Source organism: Sceloporus occidentalis, unplaced genomic scaffold (genome assembly GCF_023333645.1).
Source record: "Sceloporus occidentalis isolate IW3139 unplaced genomic scaffold, rSceOcc1.0.p SCAF_41, whole genome shotgun sequence".
In the NCBI taxonomy this organism is placed as follows: Eukaryota; Metazoa; Chordata; class Lepidosauria; order Squamata; family Phrynosomatidae; genus Sceloporus; species Sceloporus occidentalis.
The window spans coordinates 2,574,973-2,596,373 of NW_028317021.1; the positions used below are offsets into that span (position 1 = coordinate 2,574,973).

The 21,401-nt window shown below is 43.0% G+C and overlaps 1 protein-coding gene across 1 annotated transcript in view; it reads right to left on the reverse strand.

Annotated features, from left to right (window-relative positions):
* Positions 1 to 10,325: 10,325 nt before the first annotated feature.
* The window catches only part of TANGO2 (transport and golgi organization 2 homolog), an 85,444-nt gene continuing 74,368 nt past the window's right edge, over positions 10,326 to 21,401 (reverse strand). Inside the window, exons 8-11 of the mRNA XM_089489831.1 lie at positions 17,849 to 17,953; positions 15,219 to 16,414; positions 14,523 to 14,982; positions 10,326 to 11,343 (exon numbers count right to left, since the gene is read on the reverse strand). Of these exons, the coding sequence (XP_089345957.1) occupies positions 16,294 to 16,414; positions 17,849 to 17,953 (226 nt within the window). The 3' untranslated portion in view covers positions 10,326 to 11,343; positions 14,523 to 14,982; positions 15,219 to 16,293. The remainder of the gene's footprint in view (positions 11,344 to 14,522; positions 14,983 to 15,218; positions 16,415 to 17,848; positions 17,954 to 21,401) is intronic.

Sequence of the window (21,401 nt, forward strand, 5' to 3'; positions counted from 1 at the left end):
AGACACTATACTTCTATTGATGCAGCCTAAAATTGCATTGGGCTTTCTAGCTGCCGCATCACAGTGTTGACTCATGTTCAATTTGTGGTCTTCTTGGACTGCCAGATCCCTTTCACATGACCTTCCTTCCTTCCTTCCTTCCTTCCTTCCTTCCTTCCTTCCTTCCTTCTTTTTATATTCCATAAAGGGATATAAAGTGAGTACTGGACCCAATGCAACTCACAACACAGATTAAAAGAAATCTCACAAAGTATGGAATGGAAGAGGTGCCATCTTCTTCTTTCCCCCACATCACTTCACATCGAACATCTACCTTAAGAAGCTTCTGAAAGTGTAGTGGAGTCTCCTTCCTTTGAGGTCTTTAAGCATAGGCTGGATGGCCATCTGTCTGGGATGCTTTGATTGGGAGTTCCTGCATGGCAGAACGGGGTTGGACTGGATGGCCCTTGTGGTCTCTTCCAACTCTAAAATTCTATGATTCTATGATTAACTTATGCCTTTCTCATGCACTTGAACAAATCAAGCCTGAACTCTCCCTGGAAGCCAAGATGATAAAAAAAAAAAATAGAGGCTATCGTACTTTGGCCACATTATAAGAAAGCATGACTCATTGGAAAAGACAATGATGCTGGGAAAGGTGGAGGGAAGTAGAAGACCATGCGCCAGATGGATAAACTCAAACAGAAAAACCATGGGCCTGAATCTAAAAGACCTAAGCGAAACGGTGGAGGACAGATGGGCTTGGAGACATCTCATCCACAGGGATGCCATGAGTCAAGGTTGATTCGAGGGCAGCTAACAACAACAAACCCAGCAGTAACTACACTTGTCCCTCCATATTCGCTAGGTTTAGGGGCACAAGACCCCTGTGAATATGGAAAAACCGCAAATAACAAAACAACAACACCAAAAACCACCATGTTTCTACCTGAGAGGACACCTCTCTAGGAATCTTTAGGTCCTCCAGGGCAACTCTGTGGTCAACGTCCAACAGACACTGACCACAGAACTTAGCTGGAGGAGCAACAGAGGCCTAGTGGAGTGTTCTCTCTAGGAATAATCTCTAGGTCTTTCAGTGCAACTTTTAGTTAAAGTTGACCATAGAGTTGCACTGGGGGACTAGAGATTCCCAGAGAGAACATATTAATCAAATCCGTGAAGAATCAAAGCCGCAAATATCAAAGCCGCAAATGAGGAGGAATGAGTGTACTCTTAAAAATGACAAAGTTTTTATTCAGCAGAAGATTTCTAGACTGCGGCTCACTTCATCACCAGCCTGGAGTGCTGCCTTACTTGATAGATTATTTTACTCACAGTTGGGTGGGGGAATGTAATTACTGAGGTGAGAGGGAATGAAAACATAGCCAGGAGAAACAGTCATCATTACTGTAACTGGTGTTAAACAATAACTGGGTTGGTGGCACAGATCCTCAGGTATAGATGAGCTTCTCAACGTGTACACTGCGTATAGTCAAATAAGTGCAAGGAAGTTAGTGTTTGCTAGCAGTAGCAAAATCCTTAATCTGTATGTCTGAAGGAAATCACAGAACCTGAACAGACAGGCCAAAATGAAACTGCTTCAGGTCACTTTGGAGTTGGATGACAGGATTGGGGGTATACGTATCAAATTTGCAGATGACACTAAATTAGGAGGAGTAGCTAATACCCCTGAGGACAGGATCAAGATTCAAAATGACCTGAATAGACTAGAAAACTCAGCCAAAGCTAACAAAATGAAATTCAACACAGAGAAATGTAAGATAATAATAATAATAATAATAATAATAATAATAATAATAATAATATTTATATGCCGCCCAATCACTGGGAATCCGGGCAGCTTACAACAGAGGGGATAATAGACGGTTCGCTGCCCTCAGGCTTACAATCTAAAAAGACACGACACAAAAGGAGAAGGGAATGGTGTGGGGGGGGGAGGGGATCAGCATTCTTCTCTCCCTCTGAGGCCTGGACCAAGGCAGATGGATTGGAGGGAGGGCTCTGTTTCTTAATCAAGGCCAGGCCTGATGGCCTTGGGTCTGTCTTTTCACTCCCTCTAATGCCAGAAGATGGCAGTTGGAAGGAGGGAGGGGAAGGCTCTTCCTTGTCAGGCCCGATGGCGTTGGACCTGCCCTTTCACTCCCTCTAAGGCCAGAAGATGACAGTTGGAAGGAGGGAGGGGAAGGCTCTTCCTTGTCAGGCCCGATGGCGTTGGACCTGCCCTTTCACTCCCTCTAAGGCCAGAAGATGACAGTTGGAAGGAGGGAGGGCTCTTCCTCTTCAGGCCCAATGGCATTAGGCCTGTCCTTTCACTCCCTCTAGGCCAGAATATGACAGTTGGAAGGAGGGAAGGGAGGGCTCTTCCTCTTCAGGCCCGATGGCGTTGGGCCTGTCCTTTCGCTCCCTCTAAGGCCAGAAGATGACAGTTGGAAGGAGGGAGGGGAGGGCTCTTCCTCTTCACGCCCGATGGCGTTAGGCCTGTCCTTTCGCTCCCTCTAAGGCCAGAAGATGACAGTTGGAAAGAGGGAGGGGAGGGCTCTTCCTCTTCACGCCCGATGGCATTAGGCCTGTCCTTTCGCTCCCTCTAAGGCCAGAAGATGACAGTTGAAAGGAGGGAGGGGAGGGTTCTTCCTCTTCAGGCCCGATGGCGTTAGGCCTGTCCTTTCACTCCCTCTAGGCCAGAAGATGACAGTTGGAAGGAGGAAGTGGGGGTATACTGCACTTAGGGCAGAAAAATAAAATGCACAGATATAGGATGGGGGACACCAGGCTGAATGAAACTACGTGTGAAAGGGATCTGAGAGCTCAAGTAGACCACAAACTGAACATGAGTCAACAGCAGCTAAAAAGGCCAATGTGATTTTAGGCTGCATCAATAGAAGTATAATGTCTAGATCAAGAGAAGTAATAGTGCCACTATATTCAGCTCTGGTCAGGCCCCACCTGGAATACTGTGTCCAGTTCTGGGCACCACAATTTAGAAAGTTGAGAAATTAGAGCGTGTCCAAAGGAGGGCGACTAAAATGGTGAAGGGTCTGGAAACCATGCCCTATGAGGAAAGACTGAGACAGCTGGGGATGTTTAGCCTAGAGAAGAGAAGGTTAAGAAGTGATATGATAGCCCTGTTTAAATATTTGAAGGGATGTCATATTAAGGAGGGAGCGAGCTTGTTTTCTGCTGCTTCAGAGAACAGGACCTGGAACAATGGATGCAAGATCCAGGAAAAGAAATGCCACCTCAATGTTAGGAGGAACTTCCTGACAGTAAGGGGTGTTCAACAGTGGAACAAACCCCCTCAGAGTGCAGTGGAGTCTCCTTCCTTGGAGGTCTTTAAACAGAGGTTAGATGGGATGCTTTGATTGAGAGTTCCTGCATGGCAGAATGGGGTTGGACTGGATGGCCCTTGTGGTCTCTTCCAATTTTCTGATTCTCTGGAGGTATGCTGTTTAAATCTCACACACATCTTAAGAGGCCAGAAGCTGTGCAAAAACTGTGCTCTCGTCCTTAGAACTGGGGCATGGCTTTGGCACGGTTTCCAGGGTCTTAGGACACATGCAGCATTTAAACAGCATACCTCCAAAGTGACCTGAAGCAGCTTTATTTTGGCCGGTCTGATTGGGCCCACACCATACTCCCCCCCGCTTCCATTACTGTTGCAAAAAAGAAAAGAGAACAAGGGTAGGAATCATGCTTCGTCCAGATGTTGGATTGCAACTCCCAGCATTCATCAACACCGGTGATCCTGGCTAGAGTTGCTGGGAATTGCAGTCTGACAACTTCGGGAATAATGCACGATTCCTACCCTTGAAGTATGCAGTTAATGGGACAGAGACCATTAAAAAAAAACAACTATTCTTTTTCTCAAAAACTACCTATCATGGTTGCTATAAATATTCTACTGCAAGCAACTGCCCATTTGGTAAGAATTACTTTTATAGTGAATCTTCTTCCATTTGGATTCTCATCATCTCAGCATCCTCAACAGAACATGAAACAAAAGCACAAAGCACAGTGCCATGTGACATTCCTCCTCCACCATTCAGTGAGGCTACTCCTCCATGTCCATGACTATAAAAGTAATTTCAAATTAGAGTTGCATTACAGAAAGAGCAAACCTGTCCCTGGTTAATCCTCAATTGTGAGGTAATGTAACTAGTTATTGGGGGAAAGAAACTGATTACAAGTAGGTAGTTATTTGTAGCTAGTTTCATGCTCTAATTATAGTGACTTAAACCACAGTCTCATGAAACCTTGTCCAAGCCATACTACCCGAAATGACTTGGATATTCCTGTCACATTGGTACATATAGCCTTCCATTACTCTACTTCATTACTAGGACTGAAACCACAGGCAGGCATCTGACTAACACCTCCAATTGTTTTTTCCCCCCTCCTGTTTGGTTGGTAACATCTTGCCTGATGAAGAAGCCCATGGAGCTTCGAAAGCTTGCAACATATCTTGTGCATTTCAGTTGGCCAATAAAGGTATCTCTGATGGTTTTTTGTTTGTCTAAATTTCAAGTTTGTGATGCAGCAGAAACTAGCCTTTGAATCCTTCCATTTCAAAAACTGCTCAGATGAGATTTTAAATATTTTACCCCCCCCTCCTAATTTTGCAGCCCTTTGCTTATGCACCACTCTTTTTATGCTAATGAAAGCCAAAATCTATTATTTAATGCATTCTGTGCACATAGTGTGAAGGGAACTGATGCTAAAGGATGTAAGGAAGATGCTGCCTCTCACTGGGTTCTGGTTAAGACGGCTCACTTGAATTTGAGAAAACTGACGTTGTGACTGCTAACAGCCACAACAACTGATCAATATGTAGGCACATTCTTCACCATGGTGCTTCCTCTCAAAACAAAAAAATGTCCTTTCCTGTCTCCAAGATCGGAATATTTCACATGGGGTCCACTAGCTAAGATGGCTTAATAGAATCCAGCTGCAGTCCCTACTTGCGTTATGCAGTTTATTGGATTAGATACTCTATATGACTGTCAGAGACAGAAGCTACTTTGCACCGAAATATTTTATTCATATGCCATCACTCAGGCTATGTGTTGCAAAGGAAACATGTGCCTGCATCCTGTTCTGCCTTATTTCTGCAAAAATCAGGACACAGACTAAATGAAAAGGGAGGAGTGGGGAACCCAGCATGCACTGGTCGGTTGCAGAGGGGAAACATAACAAGAGTTTAGTGGCTGCTGATGGGTTTACACAAGTATAGAGTGGCATTTGTGTGTGCGTGCATCTGTGCCTTCAAGTTGTCTGTTGACTTATGGTGACCCCATGAATTTCATAGGGTTTTCTCAGGCAAGGAATTCTGAGGTGGTTTTGTCAGTTCTTTCCTCCGAATAGAGCCTGCAACACCTGGTCTCTGTTGGCAGTCTTCTGTTGTTGTTGTTGTTGTGACTGTCTCCTGTTTTTGTTAGCTGCCCTAGAGTTGACTTTGATTGTGATTTCCTGCATGGCAAGGGGTTGGACTGGATGGCCCTTGTGGTCCCTTCCAACTCTACAGTTCTATGATTCTGTGGACTTTATCACACATGGAAAATTGGGAGGTTAGCCGGATGTCAATCTGGGAGCATCCATGGTATTTCACATAATTTTGCAAGAGAATATAAAATGATGTCAAATGCAAATGAAAGGCAATCCAAACGCAATCGTGAGTCATTCCAGAAATAGCTGCATTCAGAAAACTATCGAAATTATACATCCTTTTCCACTGCGACTTTGCAGTCAATTCGAATTTGCGTTAGTAAGAAATGCATCTCTAGTTTGGGCAAGGGATTCCCCCGTTAGAAATAAACTACAATTCCCATGATTCTTTGCTGGGATTTTCCTTCCTGTACTCCACGTTCTTCTTCTTTCGGGATGGTGATGCATTCCTCCGTGTGAAAAAGTCCTATGACTTTGGCTCATAGTGACTCTGTGTGTGAGGCACCTTCAAGGCCTCCTGTCCTCAACTGCTCTGCTCAGGCCCTCCAGGCTCAGGGCCATGGCCTCTTTGATTGTATATATCCATCTAGTGTGTGTCTTCCTCTCTTCTTACTGCACCCCACCTTTCCCAGCATTACTGTTTTTTCTAGTTGAGTCCCGTTGTCTCATGATATGGCCAAAGTACGACAGTCTCAGATTAGTCATCTTGGCCTCCAGTGAGAGAGTTTAGGCCTGATCTGCTCTTGTTGAGTCAACCTCAATTTATGGCAGCCTCATGGATAAGACACCTTCAAGACCCTCTATCTTCAGCTTAGGTCCTGTACACTCAGGTCCGTGATCTCCCATATTGCGTCCAACCATCTGGCATGTGATCTCCCTCTCTTTCTAATGCCTTCGACCTTTCCTAGCATTATTGTCTTTTCTAATGAGTCCTGCCTTCTCATGACGTGGCCAAAGTACAACAGCCTCAATTTGATCATCTTGGGTGCTTTCCAGACCGCCCAAAAGGGCGGTCTGTAAAGCCCCCTCATTTGCTGTGCAGAGGAGCCTCAGCAGCCAAACCACACGCCTCCTCCGCGCAGCAAAAAGCAGCTTCTTTTTGCGGCGCGGTAATGAGGCTGCAAGGTGCCAATGTCGCACTTGCGGCGTCATTATTGCGCCGCGACATGCGTCCGCTATGTCAAGATGGCGGCACCCATGTAGAATGAGCACCGCCATTTTGTATGTGCTCGGCACGTACTAGGGTTGTGGGCGTCCGGAAAGGACGCCCCTTTCTAACCGTAGTACATGCCGCGCACATACTTTTGGCCCATGCGGAACGGGCCTTGGTTTCCAGGGAGAGTTCAGGCTTGATCTGTTCAAGGTCCCATTTGTTTGTCTTTTTGCCTGTCTACAGTATCTTCAGCACTCTTCTCATCGCATCTCAAATGAATTGATTTTTTTTCTTATGTGCTTTCTTCACAGACCAGCCTTCACATCCATACAGTACATGGGGATGGGGAATACCATGGATTGGATGATCCTCACCTTAGTGCTCAGTTTTATCATCTTTGCACTTTAGGATCTTGTCTAGTTGTTCTTCCCAGTCCTGGTCTTCTGATTTCCTGGTTGCAGTTGCTGTTCTGGTCGAGGATTGATCCAAAGTAGGGGAAATCTTTAACTTTTTCAATTTCCTTGTCATCTAGGGGTCTCCTATCCAAGTACTAACCAGGGCTGATTATAGGATCTGGTGTCTTTAGGGTATTTAGTTGTGCTGGAGTGGTACTTTTACCTCATTCTATCTCAGTCCACTGTGCTTTGATAGGTTTTAGGACTGTCTTGCAAATATATGCAATGCAAAGTACTGTGGCTATTCACAAAGCAACGTACCATGATAATGCAAACGTTCTGGCATTTGGTAATCTAATTTAGCACATACTGTAGGATTTAAAACACACATGATCACACACACTATTATCTTGATTCAGGTCACAGGCAATAGCATTTTTTACAATCTTGTTTGTACAATGAAATTGCAGCACTGGAAGTGTGCAGAAGGAGTAGTTCAGACTTCATTTGGGAGTTACTTTTTGGAACCTGAACTCCCTATCTAAAGGTACTGCATCTCTTGGCTCACTCTCCCAATTAGAACAAAACAGCTACTTTTTTGGACCACAGCTGCTTCTGCACTGCGGAATTAATGCAGTTTAACGCTGCCTTAACTGCCATGGCACAATGCTGTGGAATCCAGGGATCTATCGTTTTGTGAGCTATTCAGTCTTCTCTGTCAGAGTGCTCTGGTATTCCAACAAACTACGAATCCCAGGACCTTCTGCAATGCAGCAGCCGCCTTGCATCTCAGAAACTAAGTCTGACCTACTTCGGATTCCACACTTAGTCACTCTCTGAGTGACCTTGGAGCCATTCACTTAAAATTTTTCTTCCCTCCACTGGCATTGTAAAGAGATTCCACCTAAATATTAGTAAGAACTTCTTGACAGTAAGAGCTGTTCAGCAGTGAAAGACACTCCCTTGAAAAGTGGTGGAGTCTCCTTCTTTGGAGGTTTTTAAACAGAGGCTGGGTGGCCATCTGTCGGGGGTGCTTTGATTGTGAGTTCCTGCATGGCAGAAGTGGTTTGGACTGGATGGCCTTAGGGTCTCTTCTATGATTCTATATACAACTGAACACGGAGGTTAGAATGATCCAAACTGGCAACTTTTAATATTTGATTACTTCGGAGATTCAGATTATCACCTTTGCCAATGATTTGCACAGAAAACATGGATTATTATGATCACTCACCATTTGTGACACATTTTGTACAGAGACCCAGAATGTCACCAAAGGCTGAGTATCAAAGCTATACAAAACCTACTGATAGATTTTCATGTGGCTGAATTTTTGGTCCTAAGACGGCTTGGGAATTAGAATTATTGTCCAGACCTCTCAATTATACACAGTGGAGATGATTATGGAGCTCCCCACCCTACAAGTTAACACTGATACAACACTGAGAGAGTATATTGAAAATAGTACTCAGGTGTCATCTCCACATTTCGTGTCCCACATCTCTGGCCAGTCACTCTTCCTATGCATAATCAGCATGGCAGGATTTTTGTGACATAAAAAAGAAACACAATAAATACAATACAATAAATAATTATAGTATTAGTGGAGTAGCCAACATTAGACTCTGGACTTAGTGAGTTTGTGTAGCCTCTTCTCTTCAGGTTATATTTATTGGAGGAATGCTCTTCAAAGGGGATTTTTTAACACTTCACTTAGCAGTACTTCAAATTGTATTTCATGGGCCTTATACCTCTGTGCCAAAGGCCTGCTTTAAGGATGTCAGTGATAATAATACTGTTGGCCCTCCTTATCCATGGATATTTTATCCACAGATTCAAGCATCCACACTTGAAAACATTCAAAAAAAGCATAAATTCCAAATATCCAATACTGATTTTCCATTTTATACAAGGGGCACCATTTCACTATGCCATTGTATTTCATGGGACTTGAGCATCCACAGATTTTGTTATCCACGGGGAATCCTGGAAACAAACCCCAGCAGATAACAAGGGCCCACTGTACTCAGGCTTGATATACCAAAACTGTTCTCAAATGGAATTGGCTGGAGGAGAACACATTATCATGTTGAGCACTAATGTGCTAGCAAGTCATAAGCAAAGTCTATGTATATGTTACAGTCTACGTGTGAGTTACTGGTTTCCGAGTGTGCACCTTGAAACTTACTGCAGTAATCAACAGTGTGATGTGGCAGCTAAAAAGGACAATGCGATTCCAGGCTGCATCAATAGAAGTATAGTGTCTAGATCAAGGGAAGTAATAGCGCAATTGTATTCTGCTTTGGTCAGGCCCCACCTGGAATATTGTGTCCAGTTCTGGGCACCACAATTCAAAAAGGATGTGCAGAAACTGGAGCATGTCCAAAGGAGGGTGACCAAAATGGTGAAGGGTCTGGAAACCATGCCCTATGAGGAACAACTCAGGGAGCTGAGGATGTTTAGCCTGGAGAAAAGAAGGTTAAGAGGTGATATGATAGCCCTGTTTAAATACTTGAAGGGATGTCATATTGAGGAGGAGCGAGCTTGTTTTCTGCTGCTCCAGAGACTAGGACCCAGAGCAATGAATGCAGGCTCCAGGAAAAGAGATTCCACCTCAACATTAGGAGGAACTTCCTGACAGTAAGGGCTGTACGACAGTGGAACACACTCCCTCAGAGAATAGTGAAAACTCCTTCTTTTGAGGTCTTTAAACAGAGGCTGAATGGCCATCTGTCAGGGATGCTTTGACTGAGAGTTCCTGAATGGCAAAATGGGGTTGGACTGGATGCCCCTTGCGGTATCTTCCAACTCTATGATTCTATGAAATCTAAAAAATCCTCTTGGCCTAAAGCAACAAGCATGGTTGGACACAAGCAAAGATGTGCACTACAGGTGACGTACACTCCTATTCTACCTCGACTTCTTGGAGAAGTTATCAGGGTGCAACTTCAAGTGCTCAACTTGCTCTTTGCTTTCCCAGTCAGACTTAAAACGTCGCAGCGTGAGCAGCGCAAGATGGCCAGTGTCATTCTCGTAATTTGTTTCTGCGGCTTCCTCTTCAGTTGATTGCAATACTGATTATTCCATTTCCACCAAGTCAAGAACCTCCATCTCCTCAAGTCACAAGATGTCTCTATGGAAAATGGGATTCAGATGAATTATTACCTGTGCCTTATTACCAGACACTGATCTATGAGGAGCTAATTACAGAGAGGTAGCATTTTTGGGGGAATAAACTTAAGGACACATTAAATGAAGTCAGTAGTAACCATTTGGGTCCCGAATCCTGTAAACCGGATAAATTAACACTGTGACAAAGGATTGACCAAACCATTTATTGACTGCATTTTGTGTACAGGCAAAAGTGGCAAAATAAGAAAATGAAAAGGATTTTCTTTTATTTTTGGTGTTGTTTTATATTTATCATTTGCAATTTCAGTGCATCAAAAAAGAATTAAAACTTGTATTGAACACACATTGCCTCGCGGCCTCTCATTAGACCCTCGTATGTAAGTTTGGACCATTCCACATCAGGCTGCAGATGGTGATCATATTTTTGAAGCATTGCCTGTCCCTCACATAAAACCCCGTTTTGAAAATCTGGAGTGACAGGCAGTAGCCCACCTTAAAACCTAGTGGCAGTCAAGTTTTACTTCAGCACAGTCAGCCCTCTATATCCACAGATTCATTATCCAGGGGTTCAACCATCCATAGGTTGAAAATATTCCCAAAAGACATAAATTCCAAAAAGCAAACCTTGATTTTGCTATTTTATGTAAAGGACACCAAATCACTATGTCATTGTATACACACTCATCCCTCCATAATTGCGGCTTTGATATTTGTAGATTTGATTATTCACGGATTTAATATGTTTTCTCTAAGAATATCTAGGTCCTCCAGTGCAACTCTGTGGTCAACTTTAACTAAACGTTGCACTGAAAGACCTAGAGATTCCTAGAGAGAATATTCTACTAGGCATTTGTAGCTCCTCCAGCGCAGTTCTATGGTCAGTGTCTGTCAGACGCTGATCACAGAGTTGCACTGGAGGACCTAGAGACTCCTAGAGAGGTGTCCTCTCAGGTGAAAAAGTGGTGTTTTTGTTATTTAAGGTTTTTCCATATTCACAGGGGTCTTGTGCCCCTAACTCTAGCAAATATGGAGGAACAAGTGTAATGGGACTTGAACATTCATGGATTTTGGTATCCACAAGGGCTCCTGGATCCAAACCCCAGCAGATACCAAGGGCCCACTGTACCTGTGACAAGAAATCATCCTCCACCGCAACTGAAGAATACAGAGTAGCTTGGGGCAGAGAAAGCTTGGAAAAGATACCTTTGAAGGAAATTCTGGGAGCTGTAGTAGAAAAAAAAGTAACTTTAGTTCTAGGCAAATTAAACTCTATGAATTTCACATTCCTCAGCCTTTGTTGCCTGAGGACAGCCACTTTTTTTTTAATGGCCATGTAAAACCTCCTTCTCAGTATACTTGGGAGTCGATGTGCTACAGGGTTATATACGTGGGAGTATTGTTTGCCTTGGTTTTTAAATGTAAAATGTAAGTAAATATTTAATCTGCTATAGTTTTTTGTGGGTTACATCGGTGGTCCTTCGTGGGATTAATGGTCACACTTTGAGTGTGCTCAAGAGTCTATTCAACTGAGTCATTCAAAAAGTAGGTCACATCTTAGCCATGCTCACCTTCCTTAACAATGTTTTGTGTGTAGCAACAGGCTTCCTACGGATGCTTTAAAAATAGTAATTAAGAGCTTCGAGTTCAAGTTACACCAACACACAAAATGCCATTTAAGGCTCCACAAAATAGGGACAGCACTGAAACTGTAAATGACACCACTATAATCAAGATTGAGTGCACTGTTTCTCTACACCAACATTAGATGGACACTGTTTTTTTAAAAAAGATTTAAATACATTCAGAAAGATAACATGTGCTTTATACATGGCAGTTCTCCCCCCTCCCCTTTCAACAAGAAAACCATCAGGTCAAGGGTGGAGATGTTATGGCCCTCCAGACGTTGCTGGACTGAAACTCCTATCAATTTTGACCAAGAGTTGCAATAAAACATATTCCCAACCTTGATAAAACAGTTACATTTTCACCTTTGAAATGCAATGGCAATGTTTCATTTGGGTGCAAATACATGAGTTATGGAGGCCAGTGGTTTCCCAACCATCTTTACCTTTATGAATGAATTCTGAAGATATATTTTAAAGATCAGAGCAGTTAAGACTACTTCATGGTTCCATTATCTACTAACTATAAACTGTATTCATAATCAGCTGGAATCAACATCTCTGGGGAAGCACATCTGAGACTCTAATGCAGGAGTGGGTAAAGTGTGCCCCCCAGACGTTGTTAGACTGCAAGTTCCCCCAGCCATAGACTGCATAGACAACAATGAGAGATTATGGTTGCAGCACAACCACTTCTGGAGGGTCTCAATTTATGCACTCCAGGTTTACACATAGCATGGTCTGAGTAACTCTGGGGGGGGGGGGGACAATGCCCCTCCAACCCAACTGGGCTGCAACACCTGTTACAGATGAGCTGATGAATTGCTGCCATGTTGGGCAAAAATCCTTAATTTGATTTTAAGATAAATTGCACTTTTAGGGGGTCTTTTATTTTTCAGTCAAAATCTGGTGGCTCTGCCGTCAGCATACCAAATTGGGCAGCAAGGCAGCAAATCTGGCAGCAGGGGATAAGAGTGGCAGGGGTCATATGTGGCCTACAGGCAGAACGTTGCCCACCTAAAGACATCCCTGAATGCATGGCAAGTGATAGGCAATACAGTCGCCCCTCCAAGTTCACGGACTTGAGATCTGCAGACTTGGAAATCTGCAGAGGGGCGACCACAATTAATAGCAATGGGACATGCCCCATGCCCCATTCAAGTCTATGGGGCTTAAATATGCACAATGTTCACCGGGGGGGGGGGGGGGGGGTCCCAGAATGGATCGCCCACAAGTTCCAAGGGCCAACTGTACACCCTTCCTATGCTTCCAGACACACAGGCTTGGCCAAGTTCAGGGTTTGCTGTCATTTTAGTTTGTTCTACATGTACCACAAAGAAGGGGGAAGCTGCCCAAACCACAACCAGAGGCAGCTTGTCAGGACTCTGAACCCCCATCTACCAAGCATGCCTCTAGGCAAGGCCCAGTCAAAGTCCAAAGCTCTGCAAAATCCCCTCCAGCACCTTCTTTTAAATCTCTTGAGGGGTCACAAGCCACCCAAGGGTCCCACTACTCACTAATGTTTCCCAAACTGAAATGGTCACCACAAATGACTGCACAGAGTACACATTCCAAATAAGAGTATATACTCGTGTCTAATGATGCATGTGCCTTGATGCTTAAGGATGTGCACTTGCCTGAAGACACAGCACATACTGGCATATTTCATGAATGAGGATGCTGCACTGTACATTATAACTTGATTTGTTCCCATGCCCTGCTGTCATCATAATGCTAACATTTTCTACCATAGTAGATGCATGATATCCACATCTTTTCTCCTTAGGGGCACTCACTTCTCCAGCACCATCTTTGTTCCCATATCCTCATTTGTTTTTCCCTCTGTGTGTATGTGTGCATACACTTCGTAAACTAACTGCTGTAAGCCCATGGGAGTCTTTTCTTCAAATTTGGAAGTGACCCCACGTACCTGTAGATGGTCCTCAGACCAAATTTTGCCCACCCCATGTGCTATGAGATGCCTGAATCCTGGAGCTATTGATTCTCTGCTAACCAGCAAAATTCAGACCATGATATGCATAGACATATGTGATGAGAAAGACTAACATTTCAGTCATTCCTTAGACTTGTGAAATAGTAATTTAGAAAAAAATATATATCTTGTAATCAGACTGGGAAGAGGAACGAAAAAATCCTAGTAATGCAATCTTAACTATTCTGTCTTGTCTGTGGAGTTCACTGCAGAGAGAAAATGTACATTGGATTTTAGGATCTGTTGACTCCTCCAAGCTCCTGGCACTGTCCAACAACTAAACAGCAGTTAAAGAATTACTATAAGCTTTCTGCAGTTACAAGGAACATACAAAATGCAACAGCCACTATTCTCCAAGTTCCCTGATTAAAACAATATTGCTGCAGAACACCACCATTTTCATTTACTCTGCAATCTGCAAGAGATATCAGCTTCACATGAGAGTTGTATAAGGAAACAAAAAAGGAATAAAGGCATGTGTATTATAACCACTTGTACAGTGCAATGCTAAGCACATCAGCTCAGAAATAAGCCGCACTCACTCTCCCTAGAAAGTGAGTTTTGGGTTACAGAAGCTGCAATCCTATACCATGTCCAGGGAGTGAGGCCCACTGAACTCATGGGACTTATTCCTGAGAAGACACGTACAGGAACGCAAGGTAAAGCATGTACAAGCAACAGCATTTAACAGTATGTTGCCTGGAAATAATAATGACTAGAAATGGAGGTAGAATGATGAACAATGATAGGCTTTCCCATATTAACAGTGTAATCCTACACTTACTCACAATAAATTCCATTGAGCTCAATAGGGTTTATTCCCAGATAAACGAGTATACGATTTCAGTCTAAGGTTCATCTTTCTGCATGATGCCACTTGGGTATTAGATAGAAAGGAGGAATTAATAAATTATTAAACAATAATAAAAGGAACCCCATCTGAACACCATTCAATTGTAATTCCCAGAATTCCCAAGCCAATCTGTCTATGCCAGCTCGGGGATTCAGGGAGTTCTGTCCAAAAACAGTAACTGTGGGGAAAAGGTTTGAAGAGTAGGTGCTAACTTGTCCATAATCACATGCATCACTAAACCAAAATCTACAGTCATACACCAAAAGCTGCAAAGCGATACATTCAATTGCCATGATGGGAAAGAGAGTCCCTCTGTTCCAACCTCCTTTCAAATGTTTTCTCCCTTTGCTTAAAAAGCAGAAGGGATGCAGACTGGTTTTTAAAGAAATCCTCATCTTAGGCCTGTTACAGACAGCCAAAATAAAGCTGCTTCAAGTCACTTTGGAGGTATGCTGTTTAAATGATACATACATCCTAAGAGTCCATAAGCTGCACCAAAGCCACGGTCCAGTCTGAAGGACTGGAGTGCAGCTTTGGTGCAGCTTCAAGACTCTTAGGACGCATGCATCATTGAAACACCATACCTCCAAAGTGACTCGAAGCAGCTTTATTTTGGCTGTCTGTATAGGGCCTTAGAAACATTTGATGTGACAGCTAAGATCAAAGCATTTTGACTATTTGCTTGTGATATTTTAGCAGAATTAGGCCCCGTACACACCGACCATTAAGGCTCCACATGGTGTACGGCATCACTGCGCTCCTCCGGTGCTGCGTCCATACAATGCAAGGCCAAATGAGCACTGCATAGCTGCACTGCCATGGCTATCGCACCCTTTCCAGGTTTTTTTGACTCCTTTTCACACCCTGGAAAGGCCGGATCGGAGGCATGGCATGTGGTTGCTGTGGCCCCGATCCAGCTGAAGAAGGGGTGGTGTCCCTCTGCCCCTTAGGGCTTTTTTAGTGGTAAAAAATGGTCACAGGCTTTGCTCAGGCCTCCAACATATATATAGAGCTCCATGCAAGCAGAGGCTACCCCATCCATATTGATGTTAAGGAAATTTCTCTATGCTCAGTGTAGTTGAGTGCACAGAACTGATGCCAGTGGAGCTGAACTAGTACAACATACAGTAACTGAAAGTGACATCTTCCTCTCCTTCTTTCCCCCTCCCCAACATTACAAGAGTTAAATCTAACATTAGTCTTCCCCAGGGCAGACTCACCGAAATCAACAGGACTTAAGTGAATTGTAATTAACAAGTCCCATGGATTTCATCAGATTTACTCTAAATTGGACTAATGCTAGATTTAATTCACAATTCAGTTTTCCAGCTGTCTTTGGGCGAAGGAAAACCACTCCCCCCAGAGAATGGAGGACATGATTATTCCAGGTATTATGTATATCCCACTGATAGCAAGTTAAATATTTGTGCCAAGCAATTCTGCAATCCATTTGAAAGTCACTTGTAAAAATTGGGCTCTGTTTCTCAAACACAGCAAAAATCTCCTGTCTGAATTATTCTGGGTTTGGATTTTGTGCAAAAAAGAGAGAGGTTTTAGTGGTTGCCAGGGTGTTTTATGCAACATCAACGAGCATTTTGCTCTGTGAAGACTAATACCAAGCCTTCCCCACCCGTAGAATTCAATAGCTTGTTCTCTTCTTTGTTTCTTTCCTTATTTTCTAGTGACCCATTCAGACAGAAAAGCTGTTAAATCTGCAGTTTGAACTGGTAGGTGCTCGTTTTCCATTGGTCGACGTCTGCATTTAGCATGGTGCGCTCAGTGAAAGTGACGTGACCTTCTGCATCAATGAGAATGACTGTATTTGTCCTGAAAAGAAAAAGAAGGGAAGAAAGAGATTATACAATGGTCTCGTGTAACCATCTCCTGGGCTTTTAATTCTTCCTTTATTTTTCAGTCCCTATTTTATGCAGTAAACAGAAAAACAATTTCAGGTGGGTAGAGAGGAATATCACTGGGGTCAAAAAGGAAGGAGCAAACAATGATTTTGTCCTCCCTTCCTGTTTTCACACTGCTGGAGTTAGATGCTTTGGTGTTGCTTCACTGCTGAGCTCATTGATGCAAGTTCCAAAAATGTTTCAGGGGGACACACAAGGAAAAGACATGAAAAACCAAGAAGAAAGACTAAGGCGAAAGGTTTAATTGTCACATTCAGAGCAAACCTAGCTTGGAAATAAATTCTATCAGAAAGCGACAGCTGGCTCAAATGACATCAGATGCGCAATGGGCTGCATGCCCCCCACATCCACTTTACTGTACCTCACCTCTCCAATCTTTCCTTTGACCAGAGGCGCTAGTGCCAGCTTCCCCCATCAGAACATGTTTTAAAAAAACTGCTCTTCGCAGTCTTAACAACCCTGATACAAAATTCTTTATAATGATTTCTGCAAATTAGTTTTTCCCTTGCCACATTCACTCATTTACTCCCAAATCAATTCCCCATCAGAGTAATCCAGCTCTGTTCTCACACATGCCATTGTATTTACACCAGGGTAAATTCAAAGATTTATCGAGAAAAGATTGATTTTTTTTTTTTGCTGTGTGCTGCTACAACAATAAAAGACTTCTATGGCATCTTTACAACTATAGAACCTTTTACTGAGGTGTGAATTTTTGTAGACGAGGTTCTACTTCAGCAGCTTTGCACAATACATAGTTTTTTGTGGGTTTTGTGGGTCTTAAGATGCCAGCCACAGATGCAGGCGAAACGTCAGGAATAAACTCTTCTAGAACATGGCCACAGAGCCTGAAAAATCCACAAAAAACTATGGATGCCAGCCATGAAAGCCATCGACTTCATTTTGCACAGTACCTTTGGTCACCTTTTAAGATGGCACAAGGCTCTTCTTTTTCCTACTCTGATGTATTATGCTGCCTACTAGTAGAACAAAACTGAAGTCTGAGGATTTATTTACTGTAGGAGTTGATTCAAATCAATTCTTTTTAGAAAGACCCTGGGGCCACATCTGGCCCTCCTGGAGTCGCAACTCTGACTTTCTGGCCTTCCTCAGATGGCCATGCCTTCCTCAAGTGAAAACTTCTTTGGGTGTTGGTTTGTCTTTTTGGCTTTTGTATGTTTTCCCCTGCATTCAAGAAGGCTCAGGTGCTTCCCCAGTAGTTACAAGCAGTTAAGAGTTTTAGGATAAAACATGGTGGTATTTTGGGTCCCACCCTTTGTCTTTGGCACCCCTCCACCATTGGACTGTGACTTCTAAGGAGTTCTTTTTTTTCCTTCTCTTTTACCTGGTTCCATAATCTGGGCAACGAACACATACAGCTGCATACTTGTTCAGGATGGGAAGGATGTAGTCCTTTCCCTGATCTTCAATGGCTGGGTCTGGCAACTGCCTAGACAGAAGACAAACAAAATGAAGGTGACATGTGGCTGCTGTTCTACCACGTGCTTTCCACTATATACACATCTGGAACATATACCTTGAAAGAACCCGCTGTGATAAGATACCAGCCGGGCAAGTGCATGAGATTTTTCATTAAGAGAAAGAGAACAAAAAGGATGCAACAAGTCAAGGTGCATACTACCCAAAGTCACTAAAGTTAATTTGGCATTCGCTGTTGTTGTGTTCCTTCAAGATGTTTCTGATGCTGTCAAGAAACACTTTACAGATTTTTCCATCATTTTATTTGGATATATCACAATGGTAAAAGGCTAAATTTTGAAGCCCAGGAGCTCAATGAGAGAGACACACAGCCCATACATGATATACTGCTACTTGGACCCCTGTCTTCCACGTAATGCCTTCTAAGAAGCAGAGCCCTCCCTCCAGCTCATTTGGTGCTATCCAGCCATGGAAGGAGAAATGCAATTCGGCCATGGAGAGAGAGATGCAGGCCTAGCTCCACTGGGCCTGGCCTGAACTAAGAAGCAGAGCCCTCCCTCCAGTCCATCTGCCTTGCTCCAGGCCTCAGAGGGAGAGAAGAACTGCTGGACCTGATCCCCTTCCCCACCACCCTTCTCCTTTTGTGTCCTGTCTTTTTAGATTGTAAGCCTGAGGGCAGGGAACCATCTAATAATAACAATAATAATAATTTATATCCCACACCATCTGTACTCAGGCAATCGGGGCAGCTTACAACATTAAAATAATAATAATAATTGTAAGCTGCTCTGGGAGCCTTTAGGGCTGAAGAGCGGGGTATAAATAGCCCTAAAAAATTTGCAAAAAATGCAGGCAGTTGTGCTCCTCCAAGTGGTGAAAGAAATCCACTTGTCATAGTACACAATTTTCTTCATATTCATAGCTTGCATTTAGTATGGTTTGTTTTATGACTGGTTACTAGAAGGTATAAATAGGTTTAATTGGCAAGTCTGATTGCAAAAGCATCTATCTCTGAAGAAATTCTGATGTGAGAGAGAGAAAACACAGGGAACAGGCATCACTCCTCATCTTGTGTATGTGTGTGCATGCCTGCATGTGCATGCAGACAGCAGCTTGGCTGGAGAGACCTACCCTCGTATCCCTGACCACCCAGGATGGTCACTGCCTAAACATACCCTACCTAGAGTTACTTTTTGGACCTGAACTCCCAGAATCCCCCCCCCCCCAATTAACGCCACTGGCCAAGCTGGCGGGGGAATTCTTACAGCTGTAGTCCAAAATGTAACTTTCCACATTCTGTCTCAGAATATGCTGAAGGCAGACATGGACCTAAATCCTTTTGCTACTCTCAACTAATGTAGACTTACTAGATCAACTGTTCAATAGTAACAGTTATGTAAATCCTGTTGATTCAATAGGTCGCCTCTAGTTAAGATTAACAATTGGATTTAGGGCCCGTCTTGCAACCCCTAAAACCTTATAACAAAGGAAATATTACTCTGGCAAATGACATTGTAGCTCCTGCTTTGAAGAAAACAAGCAAAGCTGTGTTTTCCCACATTCCTGCTCTACTACATTTACTAGCGTTGTCATTCAATTAAAAGAATCTTAAAATCACACAAGCTTAAATAAATAATTCATTATCTGCTTATGTAAATTTTCATATTAATAAAACAATAGTTCTGAAGCAAAACACATAGTGTCAAGTTTTTTTTTAGCAGCAGTAACAAGAGCAGCAACAGAGATTTTGTGTTAAATCCTCAAATGATTCATGCACATGTTCCAGCAGACTCCAGCTTAGAAGAAGAAGAAAAAAAAACCCAAAACCCTTTGAACAGGAGTAAGAAGGAATGCCATCAATGAATCCCAGGTGCTATAGGCTATATTTCAGAGGAAGGAACTGGCAAAACCACCCCTGAATACTTCTTGCTTAAGGAAACACTTCATACACCCCCTTCATGGGATCTCCATAAGTTAACAGGCTACTTGAAGGCACATGTGTGCCTGTGCACGCATTTGCACGCACATGCACACACACACAGGCTTTTAAAAGGAAGTCTGCCACCCATGGATTTACAACTTGCAATAAAATACAAAACAGGCTAGAATCTACTACTTCATTAATTGGGGGCACCTTTTTAATATGACTTTAGCTTTTCTATGTTATGCACTCTGTGCTTACTCAGAAGTTGTGGAAGGGCATCCCTTGGGTAGCCAATCTTTTGCAAGCAAACTTGGTGTATGAGGAGCTAGCGTATTTAACTGGTTGAACTCAGGCCCACATCATTTGCTACATAGTCAGTTGTGTAATACTGTGTAACTAGATTAGTGTATGCTAACACTACATAGGATCTTGGTTCTCTCTTTGACAGCAAGATGGCATTGCACATAGCCAGTTATTTGTTTATTGAGGATATTTTTCACCTCCCATTGGATTCCCAAGCAGTGTACAACTAAAAGATTTTTACACTGCACATAAAGCTGGAATAAAGATGATACAAACAAAGGTCAGAGTGTGTCAGCTGGAACCAATACTCATCCTGTTCTCTGTATTTACCCTTGATTCTCAGTTCAAATTATAAACTGAAGAACCTGGCTAAGTCAAAACATTACACATATAAATACAGAAAACAAAGAAACAGCTGTAAATTTTCTGTTTACATTTAAAAGTTTTTCTTTTAAAAATTAAAATAATTTAATAAAATTCCTACCTGCCTACCCACCCCAATTCCTCAGTCACTGCCTGACTGAGCAACCATATTTTGCAGTCATATGCAATGAAAACAAACTGAATCTGGCCCTCACACCAGAACAGAAACTTGAGATAAAATCATAGGGCCCGAACAGACAGGCCAAAATAAAGCTGCTTCACTTGGGAGGTATGCAGTTTAAATGTCACATACATCTTAAGAGGCCAGAAGCTGTGCCAAAGCAGCACTTAGGACTGGAGCATGGCTTTGGTGTGGTTTCCATCCTCTTAGGATACATGCATCATTTAAACAGCATACTTCCAAAGTGACCTGAAGCAGCTTTATTTTGGCCTGTTTGTTTGGGCCCATAGTCTCCAGCAGTGGTAAACTACGGTCTGTGCAAACCATCACGTCCCCCAGTTTGGACATTGCAGTAAAGGAGGGTTTACACTGGGCTGGGTAAACATAGCCATCTGGATTTTGTTAGACTGCAGTTCCCACAATGCTTCTCCAGTAGCCAGGACTGATGGGAGTTAAATTACAACAAACAATATTACTCTTTGCTTCCTTAAACTAGAGAATTGAGTGAGTTAGACTGTGTGAGAAGAGCAGAAGATGCCACAGCTTTGCTGCCACCTCTGAACTAGGCCACAGTGAGTTGGCCTAGGTTCTTAGCAGTATACAAATGGTCCTTGTTTTAATCCCTGCAATCTCTAGGTAAGGCTAGGACAGACTTATCAGTATAGATAATACATAGTTTGATAAATC